The 10749-nt window shown below is 35.1% G+C and overlaps 1 protein-coding gene across 1 annotated transcript; it reads left to right on the top strand.

Moving 5' to 3' along the window:
• Window positions 1–2: 2 nt before the first annotated feature.
• LOC140158539 (peptidyl-prolyl cis-trans isomerase B-like) lies at window positions 3–10515 on the top strand. Its single transcript, XM_072181661.1, has 5 exons — window positions 3–212; window positions 1963–2076; window positions 2963–3056; window positions 4425–4609; window positions 7342–10515. Exons 1-5 carry the CDS (start codon window positions 87–89, stop codon window positions 7483–7485), a joined length of 663 nt encoding a protein of 220 aa, XP_072037762.1. The 5' UTR covers window positions 3–86; the 3' UTR covers window positions 7486–10515.
• The last annotated feature ends 234 nt before the right edge of the window (window positions 10516–10749 follow it).

The raw sequence follows: 10749 nt of genomic DNA, 5'->3' as shown, positions 1-10749 counted from the left end.
AGAAAGTCCCGAAAATTATTACACGTGTCACTCCAGGTGTCAATGTCAGCAGTGCTGATTCCCATTGTATTCGTTTCACAGTGTACATGGCCGTGATCAACATGAAGGTACTAGCTGTTGTTATAGCGGCCGTTTTGGCCCTGGTTTACCTATTAATTCCTGCAGATGCAAAGAAAGATTCAGGTTCAAAGGGTATATTGGTTACTGATCAGGTAAGCTTACTCATCATCAACAATCAACATGTTAAATTACTGTTACTCTCATCTGGACATGGCAGCTCTGTTTTAATCATTTTGTCGTTTTTGATTGTTTCATATCCATGTCTTAAAGGCCATGGTCATGTGGTAATGAGAGTTTCAGATTTGCGTCCGTCCGTTTGCATTTGGTTTAGTCACGATTATCGCACTTTCAGTTTCCCACGCGTTTGAACGGGAATTGGATTGCGTACTTTTTGGATGTACGCCTAGTGAGCAAATTTTTCAATATTTTGAGAAAATGATGTCAAATTTTCTATTCTGTATTGTTTGGTAATAATGTCTTTTGCCAATAGTATGTTTAAAGTTGTAATTTTGTGTTTTTGACCGCAAAGATCGGATATTTTCGTTCCCGATTCAATTCTGAACCCTTCGCAAGGGTGCCGATTTCGCAGAACTTTGACGATAATTTTGCCTTTTGGACACTAAAATGCTTTCGATCCTTAATTTTGTTTCAACCGAGTCTTAAATTAGCAAGCACAATACGGTTGGTACCACTTTTATATACACCCATTGATGAAATTTTAAAGATTTTTTTTCAAGTTTCTAACCGGTGCAAATCGTTAAGTGTGTATTTCCCATTGACATCCAAAATGGCGTAAGCCAGTCCTCAATATACATAGGTACGGGCGTATATAGGACTGGCAAGCGAGTCTAATTTGGTTTGAGTCCGTCCACATTTGGACTGCGGAACTCAGTCCTCAATGATAGTCAGTCACTTATCTTTTGGTCGTTATGACTATCATTTGACGACTGAGTTCTTACCATACATCTTCCGAGGTGCAGTTTCAGACAATAGCTTGGGATTATTGGGGCAGAGGTTATCTTTTGAATTCTTTCATGACCACTGAAGCATAGTCAAGCCTGTCAAGGACACTCGGCGTGAATTGAAAAAGACCATGTCATGTCACTCGCCACAAAAGAATGTCAAAGGTCATAAACACCAATTTGATGTACTTCCGCGCCTCGGAAAATGATGTTTAAGGTTTAGGACTAGTCACTCGCCACAAAAGAATGTTTTCTACATGATTGTATAAAGCACTTGCAAAGCTATAGTTTAGGCCCATGAAAGTTAATTCCGAGTTTATCGTCCCTTTTTTTCCCAGGTTGGTGAGGTGACTTTTTCATTTTTCATTATTTCATCAGATTTCATTATTGACCTAAAATGCGTGTTGATTTAAAGCCACACTCATACATGTATAGACATGTTATTTATAAACATGTTTTTATATCGGTAGGGACTAGAAAAGTTAGAAAAGGGCCTCGTTTTGCTTCCAAGTTATGAATTTATATGTTTTACAAACAAAAATATATGTTTCCAATCGCTAAAACTGGTGAAAACACTGATACTTTGAAAATAATGAATTATTTTGGCATTTTTGAAAATTGGATGGGTGTTTTTGGTTACAAAAAGTGAGCGCTGGCGGGGGACGATAAACTCGAATCGACTTTCACGCTGCGCCTTACAGAAAACCCCATTGAAATTGACCATTTAGTTCCAAAGATATAAACAGTAGAAGTGTTGTCAAACTCAAAACAGTATATAACAAAAGAAATTATTGTCTTTCTTTGGCTATATCTGAAAATCGATACATCTGACTTCCCAACTGATTTTGCTTGATCACATCACAGATGTCCCGAGGTGATGATGTCCAGCAACCAAACATTAAGACATAATAGTAATAAGCATCCTTCTTCCCCTTCACAGGTTTATTTTGATGTCTCAGTTGGAGGTGAAGATTTAGGACGAATTGTTATTGGCTTGTTTGGCAAAACTGTGCCCAAAACTACTGCTAATTTTGTGCAGCTGGCTACACATGAGGTAAGTCTTTCTCATGTAGTGTGTATCCAGTGCATTATGTATAACATATATAAATAATATATATATATGTCGGGGTGTGTGTGCGTGATTTGTCCATAATATTTTCAAAATGCGTGTATTTCCCAAAAAATTCAAAATAGCAGTTTTTAAGTTGTTATTTTTCTCCCTTTTTTTCAGTAATTTTTTCCCCCAGATTGTTACATTGGTTAATTTTCTGCATGAATTGTATTGCAGATCGCCATGATTTCTTTCAATTTTAGTGAAAAACTTTTTTTGCGCGTCACGAATTCTCCCGGTGCTTATATTAGTGATCTAACAACTTTGAGGATCATTTAGCTATTTCACACAGTAAAAAAAGCATAGTGACAGGGTTCGAATTGAGGCAGGCAACATAAAAGACAGACTTTTCCAGTTACCTTGTTGAGCATGCTATACCGTACTAACTTTTATAGGTGAAAATTATCAATTGGGGGGTGAGACTATACTTGAACATTTTTTTAAAATCAGTTTCAGAGTGTCCCTGGACCTAGAGTTAAATACTAGGATAATTTATGCTTGACTTAAAGAAAAAAAGGCATTTTATGTTTTAAATATGCAAAGTTATAATTTGTGTTCATGTCATAATCTAAAATGATTTCAAAATGGATACAAACCCAATTCATTTTGAAATCATTACTAGACTAGACTATGAAGTCGCCCATGAATGGTCCTAATATTTATCTCTACAATGTATGTCTAGGGACAATTCAACCCCCCCCCTCCCCCCAAAATGATAATTGGGGGTGGGACTTTACACGTAGGTGGGACTAAAGTCGCATCAGTACGGTATATTTCGAGAACTACTATTTTGTACTGTTATTGTGTTAACCTTTATCTCCACTTGCAGAATGGTTATGGATACAAAGGCAGCAAATTCCACAGGGTTATCAAAGACTTCATGATTCAAGGAGGTGACTTCACTAAAGGAGATGGCACAGGAGGTAAGATTTGCCTGGCTGTCTGCATGACCAAATAAAAATGAAGTATAATGTAAATAAATAATGTACCAGATACTCTGTTTTGATTTGGGAGCTAGGCAGATGTGTTTTGACTGGTTCAGTGAGATTTTGACATAGATCTACAACCATGCTTCTGGATCATGAGAATTTGAATCGAAATCACTGCATGCTGTTCATTATTATAATGTCGAGCATTTTGATTTAAATAGTGAATGACTGCCATCCCAGCTGCCTTATCATAAGGGTCATTGGACATGTACATGTATAGTATAGGAGGTGGATATGCTGTGGTGTGTATATATTCCAGAGAAGATGTACAGTGTAAGGAAAAGGAGATTGATCCAGCTATCCTCAAACAAAATATGTGTGCAGCCGCTCATTCAAAGTAATCACTCTATTTAGGTTTGACAATGAAATTCAACCAAGGGGTTCGAACCCATGAGGGTGTGATACAGTTTTAGGGAAAGGTCAGTGTATGATCATACTATGCATACCATACATGCAGACCCTAACATCCAGTTATATTTCAGATAACAAATGACTGAAGTTCCAAGGCAAATTATAATTTCTGTCGCTTTTTGACACTTCAATTTCTACGACTTATGATAGAGAATATTTTCGATTATCAAAATATCTTAATTAGGTTTGCAATAAATGACAGGAAAAATACGTAAAACTATATAATAAAGATGATCAACCATCATCCCTTTTCTAACAAAATCCTAAAAAACTCTCATTAAATAATTAATTTATGTTCCAAAATGGGCGGATTTTGTGGGAATTTTGCAAAACTACATTTCTTTCTTGTAGTATCCACATGTGGTATCCCATCAGACCAGCAGGTACTTATCACACATGTGTCACACTTTTAAAAACATTGGCAGTATTTCCAATTCTGGAGTGCAAATTAATCAACCGTGGTCAGCAACACACATCACATCAACATAATCAAAGGCTACTAACTAGTTGAAAATAAAGGACTATGAATAGATGCGACAGGATAACCTATGGGATTATCTCAAGGATATAATTTTGTTCTCCCTGCATTTCGTACATCTTCTCTGGTATTATTCCCTTTAGAAAAATAAAAGAGAGAAAGATTGGTAACTATCTGACAGTATAACAACACAGATGACAAACATGATCAATATTCCAAGCAAAATTTAAATCTAGAAGGTGGCTTGTTGAAAACATTGCAGGCTTCAAAATTATTCCAAACCATGTCAAATTCAAATAAATTTATTAAACTTTTATTTTGTTATAACATTCTCCAGACCTATGATATGCTGCATCAGACCATGCAGCAGTTATACTTATAAATTTTAATGAACATCCATTTTGTTTTTTCAGGCAAGAGTGTATACGGAGATCGTTTCCCCGATGAGAACTTCAAGCTTAAGCATTATGGTGCTGGTTGGCTTAGCATGGCTAATGCAGGCAAAGATACAAATGGTTCCCAATTCTTTATCACCACTGTCAAAACACCTTGGTTAGATGGCAAGCATGTAGTATTCGGCAAAATTGTTGAAGGCATGGTATGTATTCTTTTGAAGTATGAAAAAAAACCGATATATGTCATTTATATATGTGATGCGATCAAGCAAAATCAGTCAGAACTCTTGATATTATTGATTTTGAGATATAGCCAAACCAAGGAAATATTTCTTTTTGTTTCCTATTGTTTTGGAAACTCTTTAATTGCTCATATCTTTGGAATTGGTAGTTCAATTTCAATGGGGTGTTCTGCAAAATCCAGCTTTGTAAATGTTTGTTACTATCCTATAAGAAACTGAAAATTTAATCTTTCCGAGTTCCGACTGATTTTGCTTGATCGTGTCACATATGTTGCCTTAGTGTCACTCATTGATATAGTTTACATGGTCAGAATTTCACCATCATGCATGAGAATCAAGCTTGATTCTTGCAGAATAATTTTAGAATTGGCTTGATTTACATATCTGTCTCCCGCTGCCCAAAATAATAATACTGCCCTCTATAATAACCAAAACAAAGGTCAACCATCTTGGTTTCACATCTTTTTCACTGTATCGATTGGCTGTAGTTTGTTTTTGTTTTTTACTGTTAAAATTCTCCCTCAAATCTGCATTATTGTATGTCCAATATATTAATGCTTGAATTAAATTGGACCAAAATTCATCCTTTTTGGGATTCAGTTGCTTCGAAAGTGAAGTGCATTATGCTAAAGTTGTCAAACCATGGTCAAATTCAGTGCTTCACATGAGGTGATTTGTCCTTGTTTTGGTTTCGTACACTGTGGCTGAATATTTACCGGAATCAAGGTTGATTCTTGTACTTGTATTTTTCTGGCCTTCGTATAGTTTCTATTTTTACTAAACATATTTCTTGTTTGAATGGACATCAGCTTTTACTGTAATTGGTGCCCTATTACAAAGTTATCTCTTCACATGAATCCCTTCACACAATATTAATACAAAAAAACTTTTAAGTTTTTTTGAGGGTACTACACCCTGTGGTAAATTAGTGACTATTCTGCATTTTTCTCAAAAAATAATAACACACTGGTAATATAAGAAAAGTTATTTATATTATTGGGGCAAGGAATCCAATAACTATACTGAAATATCAGTGTCTCAAGACAAGCGGTTCATGATAGGAAATGAGGTACATCCTAGCGGTACCTTATTTATCATATTAATGACCCGCTTGTTTTGGGTCACTGAAATTCCAGTGTAGTAACTGGATTCCAGTGTAGTAACTGGATTCCTTGTAAGCAGTGTGTTATTAGTTTTTGAGAAAAATGCAAAAATAGACACACATTTATCGAGGGGTGTAGTACCCCCTTAAGGCAGCCTTTATTTATATCGCTTTTTGCATCTGAACTCTTTTGAGATATACCGGTAGTAAACTCCCTGTCCAAAAAATTGCAACAAGTGTTACACACTTGTAGTACCACAGCCATGCAAAACATCAATTTCAAGTACGATGCAGGTAACCGCACCCATTTGAAGGAGACTGTGGTACTATATCAACCTTGTCAACCCAACCACATTATCACAGTCAACTTCTTTTGCTCATCTCTCAGAATGAATCAAAATGTTTGGGTAATATTACAGGTCAGTTGAGTGTTATACCTTTGTGCAAAGCTGCCTTTACATTACCACAAAATAGGATAGACAGCTTGCTCAAATCTTGTTTTGAGGAAGGATGATATATTTGGTGAATCGATTCATCATGTTTGTTGATCAGATCACAATTTAAAATTTTGCATGTCAAAACCAGATGAAGTTGCTACTAGAAATGACATTTGCCCATCTCATTGGAACACTGTGTAACGATACCCTATTCGTTATAATCTATAAGTAAATCAGGAGCTCTGGCAAACGTGGTTTATACTGTAGTCCGACATCTTGGTAAGTTTATTAATACACATAACCTGGCGATACTATTGATGGTTGGTATCGCTATTATCACATACTGTAACATCTCCCTTTCTTTATAAAAGGAAACAATTGAATGGCTAATTATAGGTTAATGAACGCGTATTACTTATTGCTCGAGAAATTAGACAAAATAATGCACTTGCGCTGATGTTGATGCGTCTAATGCACGAGCCCCGAAGGGGGAGTGCATTAGACGCATCAACATCAGCACAAATGCATTATTTTGTCTAATTTCTCGAGCAATAAGTAATACAAGTTTATTAATCTATTTCATACATGAGAAGGAAAAAACACATGATTTTTACTTTTTTTATATAACAAATTATCACTAAAAATGTTGGAAAACGGAACCAAATAAAAATGCATCAACCCGCCCGAAAAATGAATCAATCCTACGCGACGCTTGAAAACACTGCGCGTAGTAATGCTGGAGTGCACAATATACACAATCAATGCATGTTTCGTACTTTTCTAACAGCTTTTCTGATTGGCTGCTTTGATATAAGAGTGTATGAATAACATATCACCTATTGTAACATCTCCCTTTCTTTATAAAAGGATTACTTTCCACACTGCATCAGCAAATAAGTGCCCTTTTCTCTGTCCAAGGACTTAATCCCTCTTCTTGAGATAAAGGAAAAAAATGTTGATACCAAAATTGCAATACCTACTGAAATTACTTATTCTTCATGGTCTTCATGAATTTCTTTGGATGAGCTTTTAAAATGAAAAGCTCATGTGGAGTTAACCAGCCAGCGTTGCCCCCCCCCCCCCCCCCCAAATAAAAGGCTTGTGAAACAATAATAACATGTTTTTCTATTGTTTTATTTTTGTTTTCTTGACAGGATGTAGTAAGAAAAATAGAAAGCACACCCGTTAAAGGAGGCTCAAAACCAGAAAAGGAATGCATCATTAAAGACTCAGGCATTGTAGCACTACCGAATGATAAACCATTCAAAGTTGACAAGGCCCCAGTGGATGAAGAATAAAGAAAACTTTATTTTGTGTTCTTTGGGTGTTTGTTTAAGTTTGTTTTCAGTAATTGTAGCCATTTCAGAATTACACATTTTTGGTGCTGCTGTTGCTTTTGTTGTAAATTGATATCATCCAGAGCAAATCGTGCCGCATGATTGCAATTCTTGATACATATCAGATGTTTTAGTGAATTATTCATCCATGATTAATGACTATTATTCACACACAAGCAATATTGTTGGTGCGTGTATTTTGTTAATTGTGCTGGAATTGATTTTTTGGATTGAGGTTCGAATTTCTATTCATCCCTTTCAATAAAAGTTGCATGTACATGTATCATTCTTGCATGCTATGATCATGTCTTATAGCGCATGCTGGTATTTTTGTCAGCTCTAAAATGGCTACAATTACTGTAATATGTTCAATATGTAATATGAACATGTCCAATACTCTAGCAGTGTAAAAATATAAATTAGGTTGCCTAAAATCCAACAAGTTGATCTATTTTCATATATTTCAGTCACTATTTTAGACACCCTGTATGTGCATTTTTCCTGCTAAGATGGTATTTGGGAACAGGTTATGGGGTTTTTAGGTTTTTGCCTTATTGGGGATTTAAAATGCCATTCACAATCTTTTTCAGTAGTTCTTGGTAATTATGCAAAAGATAAATCTGCCAGTAAGTGATTCTATTTGTAAGCAATTTTTAAAAGTCTTGTATTATGAAGTTCTTCCATGAACCTTTCACTGGGATATTCCGTTTGAAATTTGAAATTTTCCATGCCATGAGATGTCATGCACAGAGGAAGCATGTAATGAAGCTGATGGAATTTTCCATAGGGAGTGTGGATTTCAAATGGCTTGTCCCAATTTTGTATCCAGCTTAATTCTTAGCAATTCACAAGTGTGAATTTTGGGTGGTTTTTTTTTTTCCAAATCAAATGACAAGTTGAAAGGGATCCCGTAAACTTTCAGTTGCAATATAATGTGATAAATGAGCTGTCATATTCTCATAATTCTGTTGTATATTTCGTTAAAAAGCTTATACATGCCTATATCCATTCCATGTACTATGATTATAACTTATGTTATTACAAGGGGTATTTTTAAGTTCTTCATGGCAATTTATTTCTTTTAAAACTAAGCTTGTAGAAATTGTCTGAACATTTTTCACTTAATATTTCATCAATCTTTTATATGTGAAACTTGTTAGGTTTAATTTGTAGTTGCAGGAAAAAATAAATGTAGTAGTTTATGCAACCTAAAGGATGATTATTTTGCAGTAGAATATACATTTACTATCATGTGTACCCCAAAACACATTTCTTAAGTTTGTATTGGTGAGCTCAGAATTATATTGTGATCAAAGGAATAGATCTATGCAATTTTATTATGAATAATAGCGTTTGAATAACTTGGCCAAATGCAAATACCTCAGAAGTGGTGTGTGCTGTAATCATCATGGCATTTGCTTGCATACACATGATGGGACTCCTACAGGCTATATCAAAATGATTGGTACCCATCAGTATTGATGGTTATTGACCATAATTTATAGTTATATTGTTAATCACATAAATCAACAAATTATGCCGCTCCTATGTTGCATTTTGATGTGGCAGTGATGTACATATCACTGAAAACTGATGGGTACCAATCATTTTGATACAGCATGTATCATATTTGTGTATAAACTGACCTAGTTATTCTACCTATTATGGTACCAATCAATGCAGCATGTCTTCATCCATATCACAACTTGTCCAGGAATTTGAATCACATGTCTAGTTTGAGTAGCTTGATCGATCCAACTGCAAATTTGAAAATGACAATATTACCAACTATATGCCATCTACTGCAATCAATTCTTATTATTTTGTTTGCATTTGTCACTGTTACTTGCCATAATAGTTTTCTAATTAAGATAGATTAATTTAGATTTTATAAAAAGTTGGTATTTTTATTACTACGGGGACAATTATACATGGATGAAAATTTACACTGGCCAATCTGCAATTTTCTTGTGCATGGAAAGTACAAAATGTGCAGTTTCGGAATTGATCATGTGTTGAGATATGAATCCCTATGTGTGCAACTCATCATGTGTGTTAATCAGGCTTGAACAACAAGAACATTACAGGAAAATTCTAGGTTGGTTGTGAAAAAGTGTAATTCTCATCCTTGGGGAAATTATGTGTACTCTACCTGGGCTGAAATATGAAATTGGCTCATTTGTGCTTCTCACTGAAGCAGCAATGCAAGTATAATATACTTGTATTCAATGCAAGTATAATAAACTTGTATTCATAATGCTCGCATTAAATATTATTTGGTGGAATTGCAGGGCCAATCATAGACATTGTGAAATGTCACATACATGATCAGCACTGCTGCATCAATACGATGCAAGTTACTATTTCATACTTAAATCCAGATAGAGTATATACTACTGTGTAAACTGTAAAGGTTATTAGTAGAAAGTCTTGGGAATAATGCATGCATTGTGTGGTACTAGACTTGAAGCAAAGTGCTTCAATTTGGTTTGTGGAAAGGAAAAAGATGGACATTTGTAAATGAGAAAATAGGTTGTTCCTATGGCAAGTGTGCTATGTATTCAAATGCATACATGACTATCAAGCAAAACAATTGATGGATTTGTGGTCAAGATCCACAGGTTTTTGGATACTAAACTCACAGGACAGGCTAATCAAATGAGCTCCTATGCTCAATGGTCATTTAATATTATGGCAATGGATTAGTCAGTCTATTTGAGATCAGAGATAAAAATTTGTGAAGAAATTTCCTGAAATCAGGAAATAGGAGATACTTGTAATAGAAACAACCTTGATTGATAAGGCCCTAATAAAATATGTAAGAATGTTTGAAGTAACAGCTAAATAAATCTGTTAAAATAACATCTTTAAAAGAGAGATTGAATTCCAAATTTATGCATTGGAAATAATCTTGATGGATCTGTTTTAGCTGTTTGATATTATATTTTCCCAGAAAAGATCAAAATAAGAAAAAGTGTCCCCTGAAAGGAATTATTACTTCTTGTGTTTTTTCTTAATCTGTGTACAAAGCTATACGTGAAGTATCTCTACCGTTCCTCTACACAATTTATCCAGGGGTGACAAATTTACACCCACCATCTCATTTCGACTGCTCAGTGCCAGTAGTGGTTAAGTGCAATACCCGCCTTAAACATTTGGCAATTGGTAACGATTGCACTTACCCACTTCTGGTACTGAGCAGTAGATTTTGTGTCATCCATAGAA

This window comes from Amphiura filiformis, chromosome 8 (assembly GCF_039555335.1).
Source record: "Amphiura filiformis chromosome 8, Afil_fr2py, whole genome shotgun sequence".
Lineage (NCBI taxonomy): Eukaryota > Metazoa > Echinodermata > Ophiuroidea > Amphilepidida > Amphiuridae > Amphiura > Amphiura filiformis.
Note: the sequence above shows the minus strand (reverse complement) of the source record. Positions and strands in the feature narration are given on the sequence as shown.

Coding starts and splice junctions, on each gene's coding strand:
- LOC140158539 (XM_072181661.1), top strand. CDS start 87: ATGGCCGTGATCAACATGAAGGTACTAGCTGTTGTTATAGCGGCCGTT. Junction 213..1,962: donor GTATATTGGTTACTGATCAG/GTAAGCTTACTC, acceptor TCCCCTTCACAG/GTTTATTTTGATGTCTCAGT. Junction 3,057..4,424: donor TAAAGGAGATGGCACAGGAG/GTAAGATTTGCC, acceptor TTGTTTTTTCAG/GCAAGAGTGTATACGGAGAT.